Source organism: Pelobates fuscus, chromosome 12, assembly GCF_036172605.1.
Source record: "Pelobates fuscus isolate aPelFus1 chromosome 12, aPelFus1.pri, whole genome shotgun sequence".
Classification (NCBI taxonomy): domain Eukaryota; kingdom Metazoa; phylum Chordata; class Amphibia; order Anura; family Pelobatidae; genus Pelobates; species Pelobates fuscus.
The window spans coordinates 97,353,812-97,372,208 of record NC_086328.1 but is presented as its reverse complement, the minus strand read 5'-3'; the positions used below and the strand labels follow the sequence as shown (position 1 = coordinate 97,372,208).

General features: G+C 34.5%; 1 protein-coding gene across 1 annotated transcript in view; it reads right to left on the bottom strand.

Moving 5' to 3' along the window:
• The window catches only part of LOC134578517 (mucin-2-like), an 83,133-nt gene that overhangs the window by 55,120 nt on the left and 9,616 nt on the right, over positions 1-18,397 (bottom strand). The window contains exons 5-26 of the mRNA XM_063437501.1: positions 18,098-18,213; positions 17,093-17,309; positions 16,540-16,665; positions 16,185-16,302; positions 13,824-13,962; positions 12,853-12,963; positions 11,586-11,655; positions 11,043-11,177; positions 10,480-10,644; positions 10,220-10,314; positions 9,289-9,415; positions 8,628-8,883; positions 8,122-8,168; positions 6,932-7,032; positions 6,151-6,302; positions 5,684-5,822; positions 4,458-4,568; positions 3,119-3,298; positions 2,652-2,891; positions 1,682-1,838; positions 1,212-1,343; positions 669-816 (exon numbers count right to left, since the gene is read on the bottom strand). Coding sequence (XP_063293571.1) covers positions 669-816; positions 1,212-1,343; positions 1,682-1,838; positions 2,652-2,891; positions 3,119-3,298; positions 4,458-4,568; positions 5,684-5,822; positions 6,151-6,302; positions 6,932-7,032; positions 8,122-8,168; positions 8,628-8,883; positions 9,289-9,415; positions 10,220-10,314; positions 10,480-10,644; positions 11,043-11,177; positions 11,586-11,655; positions 12,853-12,963; positions 13,824-13,962; positions 16,185-16,302; positions 16,540-16,665; positions 17,093-17,309; positions 18,098-18,213 — 3,082 coding nt within the window. The remainder of the gene's footprint in view (positions 1-668; positions 817-1,211; positions 1,344-1,681; positions 1,839-2,651; positions 2,892-3,118; positions 3,299-4,457; positions 4,569-5,683; positions 5,823-6,150; positions 6,303-6,931; positions 7,033-8,121; positions 8,169-8,627; positions 8,884-9,288; positions 9,416-10,219; positions 10,315-10,479; positions 10,645-11,042; positions 11,178-11,585; positions 11,656-12,852; positions 12,964-13,823; positions 13,963-16,184; positions 16,303-16,539; positions 16,666-17,092; positions 17,310-18,097; positions 18,214-18,397) is intronic.

The following is an 18,397-nucleotide window of genomic DNA, read 5'->3' as shown; positions in this document are numbered from 1 at the left end:
TGTTGAGTCCTAATCAAACCAGAAAAGATAGAGCAGAGTAAAGGAGTTAAGAAGATGTACTATTAGCCCATAGGATGTCTGGATCAAATAAATGCCCCTCTAATAGGCAAAATGACAGATATGTGGAGAATTGGGAAAGTAATCTATAATAAGCTGAGGACAGGAATCAAGAGATATTGTGTAATCTAGAACTAGCCAAGGCATTGTGATCTAGAATAATGCATTGTAAAACAAACAGACTATTAGAAAAAAAAATTAACTCAAGCACTTCTAGAACCACGAAAAATTATCCTAGCATGATACACATTTACAAAATACTTATGATTCAAGTCACACTAGCAATGTTACAATGCCATAGTTTGTATGTATAAAAATGACACACGAGAACAGGTACTGCAATAATAATACAAGCTGAATCTAGAATAAAAACAGAGTCTGTGAATGTTTAGATATAATGTCGGGACACAGCATTGACAGAAGATAGAAACAATAGACCAGCGCCATGGTGGACCTATGACAGACCAGTGCCATGGTGGACCTATGATACAACCATGCTAACATGGACAAAATATACATATCATATTTTGGGAAGGGTTCAGATGTTTGCAAAGTGCTATACCTGTATGTTACATGTCTCTGATCAGATATTATAAATGTTGTATGCTTACCATGTGTGACACTTGACGTCTGAAGGCACAATGCTACCAGGCTCATATTGTTTACCGTCGATAAAGCAACCACACTCTTCTTCTTTAACACATATCTTCTTGGATTCATCAAAAATAGGTTTGTCAGGTGGACAAGTTGGATAACAGCCTACAAGCCATAGATATAATCAAATGCATCAGTAAGGGAAGTGAATATATATAGCATAGTAAACAATACATTGAGTATAGTCAATACATTTTTGGTCCTATTTAATAAAATAAAATGTAAATTAAACAAGGGCATTAAATAATCCAAATCTGGTAGTTTTTAAGGGTATAGATAATTAAGACACATTTCTATCATAGAACATACAATTATTGGTTAATATGAAAATGTACAGGAACAACATGAATTATCCAGTTTACCCATTTAATAATAAATACATACATATCTTATGCAAGGTCTTTTCAAGGATGGCAATTTAGATACACTTCTAGTTTAAATCATGTCTGTATTGAGAAAGGGGACCTGTGATATAATGTTTGAGCAGATTAATTTCTTACCTTCCAAGTAATTGATGGTAACATTAGTATCGATACCGTTGATGGAGCGGCAGGTCTTTATGTTGTCACTACCACATGGGTGGTAGTGCCACTCACACTCATCCTCAGGGTTGTAGTAGTCACAAAATATGGCTATGGTAAAAAAGATGTCAGAAGATAGAAAAGTAAAATTTCACACCACCTCTACTATTGACATTTAGAGAAAGACTATACATAGATAAACAGACAGATTTTCATATCTTCATTTTTAATTTATTGCACTGATATTTTAGTTTTTGGTTTCTAGTAGATACTAATATACAGGGTTATTCACTAAAGTGAGAATTCAAAGTGAATTTAAAATTTAGTAGCTGAATTGAAAGCAAAGCTGTCCATTTTGGCTATTTTTACCTTAAATTTTAAATTCATTTTGAATTCACTTTGAATTCTCCCTTTCGTAAATAACCCTCGTTATAAACCCCTTTACTCACGACATATGTCTGGTGTTCTCCAATAGACACAGGCTCCTGCCTTTGTGCACTCCTGAGCATAGGCAGCAACTGCGGTACAGAAGCATTCACAGTCCCCACCACTATCACAGGAGCAGGCATCATTAACACAAGCTTCATAAAACAGTGTTGGATCCACCTGTGAAATAACAAACATGCCCCATTACTCATAACTCATATTATATATTAATTCACTAGTGATAAAAATGGCTTAAATGTGTTTTTTTTCTTATCCTGCAGTACCAAATATGGCCACTGGGAGCTTCTTTTATATAACACATACATGTTTTGATGCACCTGCTTTGTTTTACTAACCAGTCCCACTTAGATGTGTTCTAGATATCTGTATTTATTTGTCAGACTAGTCTATGATAGTCTTGCAATACTGCTGAAATGCTGTATCCTGCATTGTAAGGTAAACTTGCCCCCAAGCTAAATATTTTAAGCTTGTCCTAGCTGCCAGTGTTTTAATAATGTAAAAGTATTTTCAGACAATATTACAATGAGTAGAAAAGGAGAACCATATAATTAATTAAGATTTATATATAGAATGTTTTTTTTTAAATTGTGTTCATGTTGTACTATCTTGCGCATGCACATTTAGTATCTCATGAGCGTGATCTACTAAATCGTTGCCTACCCCTTTCTTTATTAGTCTGTTATATAGTGCACGTCTTCCTTTGTTTTATTTTAATTTTAGCAGTTTATCAGAATATTGCTTATTGTTAGTCTAATTCCATCACTAACATCATGTGATAGGTCTAGGTGCACCTATGATATAATTTAATTTACCCGATCCCTATGCCACCTTGAAGTCTACCATTATGAATACATTAAAAGCATCACTATATATAGGTATTTGAATGGTTGCTGATATTTGTCTCATCCTGTATATAGATTTATAGAGCACTATAAGATGTAAAAATGGGTTCAAGCTTGACACCTTTCTTACCTTGCTGTGGCAGACTTTGAAAACATCACTTTTAATAAGACCACACTGTTTTTCTGCCCATGAGTGACGATGTGGGTTTAGACTGCAGGGATGGACCTCTTCTGTTACATCTGGACAAGTAGGTTTGGCCTTCCAACTGTTACCAAACTCTAGCACATTGTTGACTTGTAGCATGTGGCTGGTTGTAAAGTCATTCTTGGAGTTGTCATCAAAATTTCCACATAAACCACAGACTTTACCCTATAGCAATTGGAAAAAAATGTGTGATATGCAGGAAAATATTAATACAATATTCACTGCTAACGTCCTGAAATTAGATGTCTGTGTAATGAATACAATGGTTGTGGACAGAAGGGAACCTATAATCCTAAAATAATGATAGTTATTTTTGGGACTATAGGTTCCCTTTAATAGAAGGAGAATAAGTATAAATCTCCACTAGTCTTTAAATACTCTGTTCTACTCACCTTGAATAGGGGAGACACCTTAATGAATATTGTGGTCTTCCTGTCCCAAATCAGAAGAATGCCATTGTTGGCTTCAATCACCAGGTAAAGTCCAACCTCTCGAGTTCTATAATGTACACGTTTGCTAATGTCGCCTAATGTTTCTTCCAAATGTTTGTCTGCCAGCTTCAGTTCAGTGCTCTGAGAGGAAAGCAAAATGCCAGATACTTATTTTTTATTCATTAAGTCTTGCAACCTTTTTCCTATTATGATACTCTAATACTGTCAGAGGCTGGTATGCCATCTTGCCTACTGAATGAGCTATTTGGTTAACTGTTTGGTCATTGTTAAAATGAGTTTTTCTTTTATTGTTACAATTAAACTAAACAGTTTACATAAAATGGAAATTATTATATATGTTTGAACCGGTTAACACAAAACAGAAATTAATATTTTCCTAAAGGAGTAATTAAAATATGAGCATGGTGTGGCTGCTACCCAATGGAGAACAGGGGTGGGTATCCATTTTTTTTTAAAACAGAGACATACATCAGGTCAGGTGACTATTTTTAACTTCTTGTTTTAATTAATTCAATTTTTGTCCCTCAAAGCAGAAAACGTTTTCCCTGGGTTATCATAGACAATCAAAATGATCACATTCAGTGGGTGCTCTCTATACTATCATAGAAAACCAAAAGATCACCTCAACAAAAAGCTGTGTTGTTTTAACAAAATGTTGACCTAAAATGTTTGATTTTTAGTTTGCTTATGGAGGTATAGACTGATGAGCATCGCTAACATTTTTTATTTTTTTTACAAAGGATTGATTCAAATAATTCATTCAGAAACGTTCTTAGCAACCAAATTCTCAAAGAGGAACCAATTTAATAAAAAAAACTTCAAAGAGCAATGTAGTACATAACTATAGTTACTTGTTTTTAGATCTCTTTTTAAAATATCAGATATTGAATACAATTTTTTTGTAAGGATCATCATCAAAATGACCAAGTGGTCTCATGACTCTCAGGTCTTCTGGGTTGAGGGAATGATTTCCCTTTTACTTTATCTATGTTTTTGTTCTTTCTAACCTATATCCTAATATTTCTTACATTTTCAGATACACTAAAATGTTCTACAGCAAAGCAAAGCAAAACATTCACTTTATATTCTATCTCACTGCTAGATCATGTTTTAGTATTATTTTAAATTATTATTGTCTTCATATTGCCTTTTTGTCTGATCATAATTGTTTGTATGGTGTTGGCCTTGGAAATTTTCACTTCATCATTTAAAAATATATATTTTTTTAGAAAAAAAACAGTAGTAAAAAATATGTAATAATTAGAAATATGTTACTTACCCCAATGAATATTTTAATAGCTTTTGAACATGTAGTACCTGTAGTACCACACGGGATGTTCTCAGTAATGACACTGAAATTGCCATGGGAACCATGAATCCCACAGTAATCCTGTTAAATAAATAAATAAATAAATAAAATATTTGAAATTTAAAAAAAAATTGTAGTCAAGTTTTATTTTCAAAATCAAGAGAAAAAATGTTTCCATAGATAGCCTTAACCAACAGCATAAAAACTCAGCAAATAAAGAGAGCATGTCACATGTAAAAAGATTGGTTCATTTCACAAAATGTTTATAACATATAAGACAAACATGTTTTGTGAAATTACCCAATATCCCTGAAATAAAAATAATTCAAAAACATCAAAATAAATAATAAAAATGACTATTTTATTAAACTAATGATAATAAATAAAGAGACCGAGGCAATAAAAATTTATCCAGGTGGATTGGTACAGTTGCTACCAGAGAAGTAACAAGGTAACAAGAAATGACAGGGCGTTAAACATAAATCCAATGGCCTTTATTGGACATGGCCACATAAGCAGTCTGTCCCCCTTGGTTGTGTCAGGCTCAGTGGTTGCTCCCCATCTTTTCTTAGAGGATCACTAATTTTGCCTAATTTCTCGAATTCATCATGATGGTTTCCGAGTGCTCAGGGAATATATAGTTGGCACCCCATTTCTTAGCTGCTACCAAAACATTTAATAAATTCAATAAACTTTGTAATGAGGGATGGCACTCATACATATTTATTCCACTAGGATAAAATCCTTAATTCAGTTCCAGAATTGAGGCATTTTTCCCAGCTGACTAAATTTGTATGAGCACCAATTTTCATTACAACTTATTGATATTTAATTGTTATTATAACAAGATATCACTATTACATTCCAGATTTTGGAATCTCTTAAACATACTGCTGTGTTACTGTTTTTTAAGTGCTAAAGTCAAAGACACTATAGCAAGACCCTTTGTGATTCCACTACTTTCCTATGCTATAATACAATTTAATTCTTCATAAGCCATCAGCATTACTGTAGTAAAAAAAGTAAATAAAGGACCTTATAATTACTACAAAGAAGTATATACCATTGGCACCAACATTGTATGCATTAAAAGTTACAATCATTTGTGGTATACAAAATAACAAATGAACTGTTTGAAACGTTACTGGGCTATAGATTGAAAACATATTTGTGATAATACATGTTAACTCATTTACCTGGGCAGCCACAAATTCGCAGTTTCCATCAAAGTCATAGAATTTACCATCAAAGGTTACATAATGACCATTGCCATATATTGTACACGTCCCGTAACATGGAGAATCGGTACATGTCCATCGACCTTTCTGACACAAGCTGCAAGGAAAGAAACATATCTCTATTTATCCTGTTTTATTGCTAGTTTACTGCCTTGGGTATTTTTGGACAAGGCTTTGTAGAACAACAAATAAAATGTGTCTCTATTTACTAAACTACGAGCAAAATTTCCAACTTAGCTGGTTAGAAACAATATTCAACAAATAGATATTGGATTCAATTTTGGAAGACAATATCTCACTAGAATCATATGGATACATCAGACAGACACAGACAGACAGATAGATAGACAGACAGACAGACAGACAGATAGATAGATAGATTCTATTTATTTATGTATTTTTTGCAAGTAAACATCTGTCCTCACCATGTATTGCAGTCCACATTAACTTTGGTCCCATGAGGGAAAATGTCTTCATTGTGAACACAAGGACAGCTATCTTCATGGACACAGCCACCTGCGCCATCATCCAACAACCCATTGGGACAAACACAGCCAGAGATGCATTCTGTTTTAAACTATGGAAAAAATGTTATACTGTGTTAAACATCTGGGAGTTAAGGTAATAGAAATTATACAGGTAAAGGGCACCTGTCATGGTAGTTTTGCTAGCAAATGTATAGATTAAGAGAAAAAACTATTTATAGTTTATATATAGTTCATTGACTGACAAGAGAGAACAGAAAAGACCTCCGACAAGAGGTTCCTCTGCTTTCCTCCCATAGCAACTGCAGCACAAGTAGGTGCTATGGAAACCAGTGAAACTAGTACATGATGTCACTCCTTTCCGACACCAGTACATTGGCAATGAAGCCAGTGTGACAATTTAACTGACGAGATTTGATCTGCTTGAGGATGCATAAAAAGTAAGACAAATCAAAGAAGAACAGATGCTGAGCAGAGGATGGCCAGAAGGTGGGTGTTACATGAAGAGTAAGTAAGAGTAAGCGGCACTTTAATGGAGAAAAAGGGAGTAAATCTTTATGTTTTACATTAAATACACCATGTATCTTTGTGATATATGGTGTATTCAATGTATGTGGGTGCAACTTAAGGTAAATCATTCATAACAGGTTCACTTTAATTCTAATTAATCATAGAAAATATGATGGATTATCTCTAAGTACACAAGGTGGACTTGACGTACGTATTCAACGCTTAACGTCTGGCAGCTCCGGTACGCTGGAGTCTTTAAACCTTCTGTAGGGACCTTGTTGCAATCAAAAAATACCTTCCCATCTGGGCAATCTGTGTAGGTACAACACAAGTTAATTTACTGAACATACAAGTTGAAGTCTAATAAGATTTTTAAAATAATTTTCAATAGTTTTACATTTTTGTAATAGTGTTGAACATGACAGACCTGGCATTTATTAATTTATTATTTGCTTGTAATAACTGGAGTATCGCATATATTTTACACACTACATTGCAGGTTGACATAAGATAGCACAGCTTCAAACTGACGTAAACCCTATGAGACGTTAGTGGATTGTACAAATGTAAAACATATTCATAATATAAAGGTAGTAGGAACAGGGTGCAGCGTTCCTTGCAGGCGAAACGCGTTAGTGTTTTTTAAATCTATTTTATGTTACTAATGTTTTTATCTCCAATAAAGATAGCTCATTCATTCTATTGGAGCCTCCAAGCCTATCCTTTCTATTCTATATATTTTTTTTATAATATAATTCATTTTACTCTCTCCAACACCCCCACTGGAAGACTCGAGGAGTGATATCCTTGGTGGGGATCATACCACCTACGCCTAAATATATTGAGCAATATTATATTTGCTCTTCACTTGTGAGTATACCTTCATTTTTTTTTTATCAATTTATTTTGTATTATCCAGAGAGCACTATTTTGTGTTTTTATCCTTTTTATATATCACCAACTATTTGAATACCAGCCTACTGCCTTTGGAAAGGAGATATACCCTACCACCACTGGAGACCCCCTTTTTGAGGACATCCAAGGACCATCTACATATCCATAGGCGGGGATTGTACCGTCCAGGCGCACATATCTGGAGCTGAGTATAGGCTCCAGTAAATTGTAAGTGCAATTCCTTTCCCTTCATTTACCATCAATTAAGATCTCAATATACTACACTATATCCGTGTCTTTTTCCTTCCCTCCTCCATATCGCTCTGAGCGTGGGAATTCCTTCACAGGCGCTGCTCCCTGATCCTACTATCTACATCCTTTGTACCACCAGAAAAGAAGAGACTCTGGTTTGTGGGAAGTTTCAGCAGCCACATACTACAATTGCAAGTAATTATATTACACCTACCACTATATTCAGAATATATGTATAAATATTTTCTCACAAACCTTCAGCCACATGCGTGGTGCAGTGCATTATTCCATTTCGACAAGTGCTGGAGAAAAAAGAATGGACATTTTTCAACTTTTTGTTTTCATTCCAAATTAATAAATATAAGAATACGGTTCAATTATTATTATTGAATGTATTTCAGCTGCTTGCTCCTGATAATTGTTTTACAAGACTCGTGGGTCAATCAATAATAAAGAAATTGTGGTGACCTGAGAATTGGTTTGCAGAATTTTGGACAACTTTGTAGGTTACTAGCCACTGTTTGTTTTGCTATTTTAGCAGTAGATTAGTTCTTTAGAAACATTCTCCACACTGGATGTTCTCGCTAATAGGTACAAGGCACATTTATAGTCCAGTTGTGTTATAGAAAGTATTTCTGGTCCATGGGCTGGGTTCCATTGACCTTTAAGGGAAAGCCACTATTTAGTTACAAGAGAGCATATCTCCGTCTATTAGAATCTTGACATTATAACTTATGATCTTCAGAGTACACAAACCTTACCATAAATCATTCTGTATGTGAATCAATTCTTGTGCCTGATAGTACATTCCATGGTAGAAGCAAGAGCATTTGGATATTGGCACACACTCTCCATCTTCATTTAGATACTCTCCTGCTGGACATCCACAACCATCTACTGGTGTGAACATGCTAGAGCACACTTTCTCTCCTTCTGCCAAAGAACGGCATGTTGGCTGGCAAGTGGTGAGGTTGTATAAGTAGACCTGGGATGTTGGGCATGTAGCAATGTCCTTGTCTGTTTGGGATAATATAATTGAATTGTTTAGATTAACAGTAGATAGTAGAAAATAAACAATTTCTTGTTTCTAGGTGCATTTTTAGGTTTTTCAACAATCATTCGGAGGAAATGTTAGCAATTCTATCAGTGGAAACTTCTCACTTTCTTCAAGCAGAAAATCCCATTGTCATTTTCCTCTGCGTATAGATTTTATTGATTCCCCATCCCCAATATTTTTTCACTCAATTCAAGGATTAATGTTATAGGGAAGCACTGTTATCTGTCCTTGATTAACTTACATGCAGAAATAACCACTGTAGATCCCTTACTGTCACTCTAATTTGAAACTTTTTTTATTACATTTTCCAATGCAAAAGTCTTGTCCTTAAATACAATCAAGCTACACCAGCACATGGAACTTACCGCAGATTCCATTTTTCCAGCCCCACAAGATGATTCCTTTAGCAGCGCAGGCCCTGACATAAGAAGAGACAGCTGCACACATACAGACTTCACTGTTTTTACAGCTACATGCATCATATCGACATCTCTGTTGGAAGGAGAACAGGAGGAAGAGTATAATGTATTATATGAATATAATGTATTGAGCATTATTTGAGACTCACTAAGCAAATATTATTTATTATGCCATATTTGTATCTAATAATACACAATTACCATACTTTGGGAGAAGAACTATATTGAGATGATGTGCCATTTGTGTACCCCTGAGAAGGTGTACATATGTTTGAGTCCTACTAAGTCTGTTCTTTTGGTTACTTGTGTGTATATGCCAGACACTATTATGTCGGCCTCTGCAAGCAATCTACCAAAGAGACTTGGTCCAATGATGTAATAGCTATTAGATTCCAGAGATGTGATGTCATGAGTGGCTATTTGCAATCATTTGACCATGTGCAATTAAAACATGTGCATGCTACAAGGAAAATCAAGAAATCTTTTGGTTTAGCTAGCAAAATGAATTGGAACCCCATTGTAAGAACTGTCATGACTAATTTCTGCCAAATTTTATTTTGAGCTTTGTCTTATGACAAAATGAGAGTGTGGTCTGTTAATGCATAATTGAGAATGTATCCCAAGATGTGCCACAGAGTTTTATATGTTTCATGGTACCAGTTCCATAATAATTAGATACTGCAATCAGGAGTGTTGCTTCTAGACTAGACCATACAGTTAGGTCTCATTATTTTACTAATATAATTGCTAGAAAATGTATGCATGAAGAAATATATGAACCTGTATTTGAAACTTTTTAAGATACCACTCTTTTTGTTTCAGCAGTCTGTTTTAAAGGAGCTACTCATAAGGTAACAACATGTTTTTTAGTACATACCTTAGCATATTTAGATACATCTATTGTAGAATGGCACTTAGCAAAAACCGACTCTTCTTTTTCCAAGAATGAACACCAGTATTCAGCATACATTTCTGAGAAAAAAGAATATAAAAGCCATTAAAATGGCATATAATATATACAGCATATAATATATATGACTGCCTAAATAACAGTCAAAAAGAGTCACGAGACAAGAAACATCTGCATTTTACCCGTTATAGCACAAAAGGCAATTGTTTATTTTAATGGGTCCTTACTGTTCTCAATGCTAATGCTGCATGGGTCTTCTATCAGTTCGGTCTTGTCATGGCAGCTAGGCTGAGCCTTCCAGGTGTTGGCAAATGCAGAGGCGGTAGCTTCAACTAGTCCTCCAGATGTTTTAAAGTCATCTCCTTCCTTGGAATTAAAGTCTCCACAAAGACCTTTGCATTAGGAAAAACACAACATCCGTACATTATGTTTTTGTGTTTTTGTTGGCTTTCCATTAAGTAAAAAAAAAAAGATTTGTACATTTATTACAGTTTGAGATGTCTGGTTTATACAAAGAAGAAGATGAGTTAATATATATATATATATATATATTGTTCAGATTATTTGAATAGTTTCCAAAGGACACTTCAATGTTGACCAATCAACTTTACACTTGAAAATGAACAATACACTTCATCGGGTCACCTGAACACAGAACATAAGTATGCTAAATTATTTCTTATGGTAAAGTATAAAATATATATATATTTTTTTTCTTGATTTGATGTCAATGTGAATGACATTCACGCTATATCATCACTTAAGGCCATTTGACAGAAAGAAAGCCTACCTTGCAATGATCCCCGAGCATTTTTCTCCACATTAATATATAGCTGCATTATTGGCTGTAGCTGGATCTGCAGTTGGAGACTAGATGTCTGTACAATAATGTATGAATCCAAGGGCTTTACAATGGAAAAACTTGCTGTTGAAAAAAACACAAATAATTTGCTCAATGGTTTTTAATATCCGTGCAATTGATATCTCTATTCCTGTTCTTCTGAATGTGCATATGATCCCAATAATTGCAGAGAACCCCTGTTGAAAACATCTAACTATGTCATACAAAGCAGACCATATCTTATAATTAAGTATTACCATGATTCAATTTGGCTAAAATAAACATCTACAGGGGTTACGATTAAAGTTTATGGGAATTTTTGTACATAAATCGGTTAATTATTTTGTTTCTAACTGAATGGAATAATTTCTGATTCAAAAAAATTAAATTAAGGATTAAGGATTAAGGATTTTTATACACCAGTGCCAATCAGCACCCATGTACGGAGTGCATAGCTGGTTTAAAAACTATGAATATTTTGCGTAATGTTACCTGTCACATGAGGCAAGGACACTTCCAATTCATTTAGCAATACAGAGCCATCTGCTTTGAAGGCAACAATCTGAAGGAAGAAGGATCAGTTATACAAAACATTCTTTTGTAGTCAGAACATTGCAATAGCTATTAGTATATTCACTTCATATATTTTTACTAAAAATAAGATTATTTTTTTTACTGCATGTCTTTCTGATTTTTGTCTGCTAAGTTTTTGAGTATTTGAAGAAAGCTCTTAAAATATTGTGCTCCTGGCAGACTTGACAAGAGATCTTAACAGTTGTGCTTTGTTGGAGCTCTCTACCTATATGCTGTTTAACAAAGGCCAACCTGTTCTTTTGCCGATAAGTGGGTATCTACATCCTAGCTCATTGACAGGGGAAAACACACAAAGAAGAACAAGCTTATTACGGGCTCTGGTACTTGGAATATCAATAACTTTATGAGTGGAGGCCTACCAGGACAAGGACCTATGATGGTGGCTCCAATATAAGAGGAGTTCTCCTCAGCTGAGGAACTGTTACTTCAGCTTATTCTCATAATGACTGCCTGTTATTATTTTGATTCCCAGCAAACATGTTATACTTGATTTATTGTTGGGTCCTATAAAACCCGCATTTCACAATGCTTTAATGTATTAAAATGAGGATTTCCATTATCTGTTGCTTTCTGATTGTATGGCTCCACAACATAAATAACAAATGAACAGTTAATATTGTGCTTCTAATCATTTAGACTGTAATGTACTAAATTATGCTGGTGACATTCTGCAATATTTTGCATTATTTTCTTTTTTTCCTTTTTTTCAAGGAATCAACATTTTTTTTTACTAAATTGTATGAAGACGTTTAATGTAATGCTACTGCTTACAGGATTTCTAAAATTATGAAGACCTGGTAAAAAGACTGCATCATATGCATGATTTAAACACCCAATGGACACCATATTAGATACTGCAATATACGTAGTATCTCTATCTACATCCAGAACTTCCACTCTTGTTAACACCTAAAAACCTATTACACCATTCCATATAAACTTTGTAAACTGTAGTGCATGAAAATTCCAGACGTGCAGCTGTTTTTCAAATGTTGGATTCTGGGATAGTCACTTCTGGCACTAGATGACTTACATATCTTACCCATTCAAATCTCTTCACCATTTCTACATGCTTTGTAATATTGAGTTACTAAAACATAGCTTGCTGTTTAGCCACTTGTAGTAATGCGAACGTATACATAATTAGTGACCAATATGTACTTACATTTTTTTTGTTGTCAGTAACGAGCACAACAGATTTGAGGCAAGTATCTCCATTAGCGGAACTGCATGGTGTCAGCTCTCCTACTACAATATCAGATTCATTTCCAATTCCCTGTAAAAAGAAATGGAAAAATAATATATAACTGCAATAGATTACTTGGTCTTAGTTTACCAGATCATTTACCAAAAATGTATAAGTAACCCAACAGTATCTATAATCTAGAAAAATAACATGAAGAAGAAAAAAAAGAGAAGAAATAAAAGCATCTCAGAGGGTATATGATAGTTCTATACAAATGTATCGAGGGTCAGAAAAAAAAACACTATGTGCTAACCTGTTCATTAGCAGGAATATACAACAGACAAGAGGTCACCCATTGAGACTGGAAGAAAGGCAATTTTGCTTATAGCAGAGGAAAGGGTTCTTTACAGTAAGAACAATAAATATGTGGAATTCTCTACCCAAAGAGGTCGACCAATCAGATTTTGTAGATATTTTTTTAAAAAGGACTGGCTTTATTTTGAAAAAACAGAATAGTCAAAGCTATAATTAATATGAACACAAACAGGTTGTTGTTCTAAGGAGAAATCTGATTGCTCTTATAGAGTCTAGAATGTTTTGGGGTTTTTTTCTGACATAATTGACGATCGCTTCACAATGGGGAGGTTGGCCTTTTTTAGAACAGCAGCAGAAATATGTGTTTTAATGCTTGAGATTGATGGACATGAGTCTTTTTTTAACCTAGATTACTATATAAGTAATTATCTAACTATAATGTCTATGCCCACTGTCACATGGTGGTAACTGAACAACAGCTTGTTGCTATGAATATAGCACTTGGTGTATCGCACAATCATTAGCAGCCTGCAGTTGTATAAGTGACATTACTGAATATAAATCTTAATAATAGTAATGGATTTGGAATGTACAATACAAATATATTATGTTAATACAATAGCAGAGTTCCTTGCCTTAGAAAGAATATAATAGCAGTCTCCATGAAAAATGTATGATTTGCCATCAAAAGTAGTGAAATGAGCTCCACCCTCAATGGCACAAAGTCCAGAACAGGCATTGTCTGTGCAGCTCCATCTTCCAGAGACACAGAGGCTAGAACAGAGAGCAAACATTGTAAGTTAACTAGTACAACAAAGATCCATTGGATCTTTGATTGATATAATTTTGATATAATTATTCAGAAATTCCTTAATTCCAAATGATTCATTACTGTAAAAAAAAAACAGTTTCCAAATGATTTATATTCAATAATTCCACTAGACTTAAGTGAGAAGTTCTGTATATAAATAATTTGGAAACATTTTTTAACAGTATTGAGTCATTTGCCAAGTTTATTAAATCAAGGCCTTAGTGTGTACAAACATAAGCTGACGTATTATAACGTGTGAGGAATTTAGTTATTTTTAAACAAAAATGATAATTATTCTTAGATTTCTTCTATATGTTAATTTTGTCGACTAACAATTTTAGACGACTAAGCTTTTTGAGATTTAGTTGACAAAACTAGACTAAAACTAAAACAATTCAGATGACTAAAATACGACAAAAACTAAAATGGCTTTTAAGTCAAAAGACTATGACTAAAATTAAATTGAAATTTGCCGCCAAAATTAACACTGGACAGAGGGGCTGTGGAAGGGGCAAAAGAGACATACTTGGGGGAGAGACACCTACAGGGGCTAGGTGAAAAAAAGAGACACAGAAGGGCTAGGGAGGGGACAAGAGAAACAAATAGAGGCTTTAACTAAACCCAGTAGATTTGAGTTATGTCGACTAAAATCTAGTGAAGATTTTGTCGACTAAAGCTAGACTAAAACTAAATCAATTCAGATGACTAAAATATGACTAAAATGGATTTTTAGTCAAAAGACTATCAACAACACTAAATAGAAATTTGCCACCAAAATGAACACTGCATCCAAGGTAAGCCACATTTTTTAACATCTAAATTTGCAATGCATCACTTTTTGCGTGCGTGTGAACTCTATAAACGTGTATTGTTTGTTTGTTTGTTTGTTTCAATTAATTGTTTAGTAAATAAAGAAAGAGAGGCTGATCATTTATTTATTTAAAGCGGCACTTTAAGCAGCATACCCTCTTTTGCTCTTTGTAGGTGTTATGATGCAAAGAGTCAATGGGTGATGTATATTTTGTTAAATTGTTTGGGAGTGGCTTGGGAAAAACTGGAACGCTTTATGGTACCCTTAGCTTGCCTACTCTGCAGAGAAATTTGTATATTTCTAATATAAATTCCACCCAAAATGGAAAGCAGTAATAGGTTGAGAGCCCACCCACTCTCAGCATACCACAGATGCACAGGTAGTGGTACAGCTAGTGGTAGTGAATAACCTTACATTTTAATTTCAATAATTTTGAAAGCCACTAGAATTTATATAAAATATTTGTTTTGAGATAACAAAAGAATGTTTAATTTTCAAGATAACACAATGTGTGCTTAAGCAAAACAAATATATAATGTTGAATAATTGACAAAGAAAGATAAGAAATAAAAGGGATGTACACAATGTAGGTTCAAAAAAGATGGGCAATTAAAATTATAAGTGTCATCACCCCCTTGTGTTGAGCTGCTCTACCTTTAAATGCCCGCTCCATATTTTTGTCCAAGGTCTGGCCCTGACTGAAATACATATGATTTTAAAGAAAATGGGTAAGAGGAGATCTTAAAGGGATACTGTAGGCACCCAGACAACTTCAGCTCATTGAAGTGGTCTGAGTGCAATGTCCCATGTCCCTTAACCCTACAGTGGTAATTACTGCAACAATTACCTCTGAGGGTTAACTCCTCCTCTAGTGGCTGTCTACCAAACAGCCACTAGAGGGACTTCTGGAATTCAAACGGATCTTTGGTCCACTATCTGATGCTGGACATCCTCATGCTATTCATAAGGACCTGCAGTGTCAGTTTTTTTTGGCTGACGTTGGAGGGGGAGGAGCATGGGCGGAGCCTGACCCAGCACTGAGGGACATCAGCGCTGGATTCAGGTAAGTGAATGAAGGGGTTTTAACCCCTTGAGCCACGAGGGAGGGAGGGCACGAGGGAGGGGGGGCACATAAGATTCTACAGTGCCAGGAAAATGGCTTTGTTTTCCAGGCACTATAGAATCCCTTTAACTATATTTTAAGTGATACTGACAACGCAATCCATCAAAAGTTTCTCTTTCACCTGTTCAGCTACAAACTATTCAGAGTAAAATATGAAAATATGCATAGTTTATTTTGGCTTTAGATTATATTTTCTGTTAAGAGACAATTTATACTGAAGCATAAACAATGTTGAAATTCTGTATACTTGCCATTCATCACAGTCTTGTTGTATTTTTTGACCTGGTGTATATAGAACTCCTTGATGTTTGCAATGACATTCCGTCACTTCTACACAGCCCTTATTAGTAAGATCATCCTGCACAGTTCCTAAATAAAGAAAAAATATTCATAACTAGTCATTAGCCTTCAGTACGTTGCTTGTAAATATGAAACACTTTAGAGTATTTTGCCTTCCTACCATTTTCCCTTGTTGGTCACAGCATTTGTATTTTTGGTGCATTAATAAACTTATTTATAATTTTTAATAAATCACAACAAGTCGTATTTTGGACTCTTCCCTCGTTATAAATGAATCAGATTTAATGCCCATCCCTAGGTATTTACCCTCAGGACAAAAGCAGCCATCCATGTAATGTTCTTCACACAAGCTGTGTACCGCCAGGTGGGAGCACGTGCTCATGCAGGGTGAGGCACTTTCTTGGTAGATCATGTTACCAGGACATTCTTTATCTGGAAAAATAGAATATATAATTTAGAATTTAAATTGCTGTTAATTCGTGTCATTAGAATGAAGGGATGAGTGGAAAATTAAAAGTACAAATGAGGGTATGTTGACATGGGTTTACCCACTCTTGATACATTTTTTAAATAAATATTTTACAATTCATGTAAGGCTAAATGTGATGATAATTCTACATATGTTTTAGATTATATTTAGGGATATGGTGTGGAGTTAGAGACAGATTTTATCTTATTGGCTCTCTGTGACAAAAGTTGTGAAAATCATGACATTTTTTTTTTATTTTTTTTTTATTATGGTAGTTGTTGGTCATATTTAGTTGTGGGCTATGGGTCATTCCCAGGACTTTGCTAATGAAACCAATATGTACTTTCGCCTAAAAAAAAGTGGGTTAATATTGAGGTATGTGATACTTACTGCAGAATGACTGAGTTCTCCATATCCCTGGTCTCCCCCCTGCATGTGAGCATTGTCTGGAGTATTCTGTGATGGTGTTACAGACACAGGAGGTCAACTGAGATTCATCACAAAAGCACAGGTCCACTGTACAGGCTTGAATGTAAGACTCCAGATCCAGGAGACTGCTGCAGTCTGAAAAGGCAGACTGATCCAGGTGCTGTTCGCATACTGAGCGCTAAAATACCAAAAATAATATGATAATAACAATAGCCCAGATAGCACGGTTAAATATGGTTTAGTATGGCTTCGATTTCATTTGTTTGAACCAAAATCAGATACGATTCCATTCTGTTCATAAAAACAAAAACTTTTCAAATGTTTTATCTACAGAAGTAACAATTAAACTCTTGGGGAATTTTTGTAGATAAATAATTCAAAAAGTTTGTTTCCCAACAGATTGTAATACGTTTTGATAATAAATTCAAACTAATCAAATTGAGGTCAATACATATTATCAAAACAAGAGGCTAATTAATAAATATGCAAAATAGGATGGGTCCTAATTGAGTTTGTATTTTAATAATGAATCCGTCACTAAACTAAAGAAATTGATTATTTTCTGTGAAAGCAGTGAATATCTGTATGAGCTGCTAAAAAGATAAAAAAATGCACTACAGATGCTTTCCAAAAAAAAGCTTTGATGTATATATGAGTAGAGAAGGGATTTACAACAGTAACTGAAAATGACTTGATACCACTTGTTTTCGACTCATGGATGTGCCTTTTACCACATATAGGCAAATTACTAGGAGGTCAGAGTTCTATTATTTGCCAGCATACAGATGTATTTACGTGAAAGGTTAAGTTTGTATTTTTTAAGGACTTGATGCCTTTTTCACCTTCATTAGCTACGTGACAACAAATTGATTATACTTTGAAAAGTATCCAGAATGGCCCCTATTATATGCTAATTTATAATGCGATATACTTTGAAAGAAAACAAAGTAAATGTAAATTTCTTACATATTTAGAGCAGTGGGAGGTATCGGCGATTTGGGTCTCATCTGGATCGCTACACTTATCATTTGGATCATGAATGTTCTGCAGGATTCCAAATTGAATAGGTTTGAGAGAAATACCTGAAGGTCAGAGGCATGTAATTAGTAAATATAATGCACAGATACCCATTTTATATTATGCATCAGTGGTAATCCCTGGGAAAAGAGTTGGCGGTTTATTAGACACTGCATCAGCAATATTTACTCATCCTGATGAAAGTCTGTGCATAACAGACTGAAACGTCGATTTATTTGTAAAGTAGAT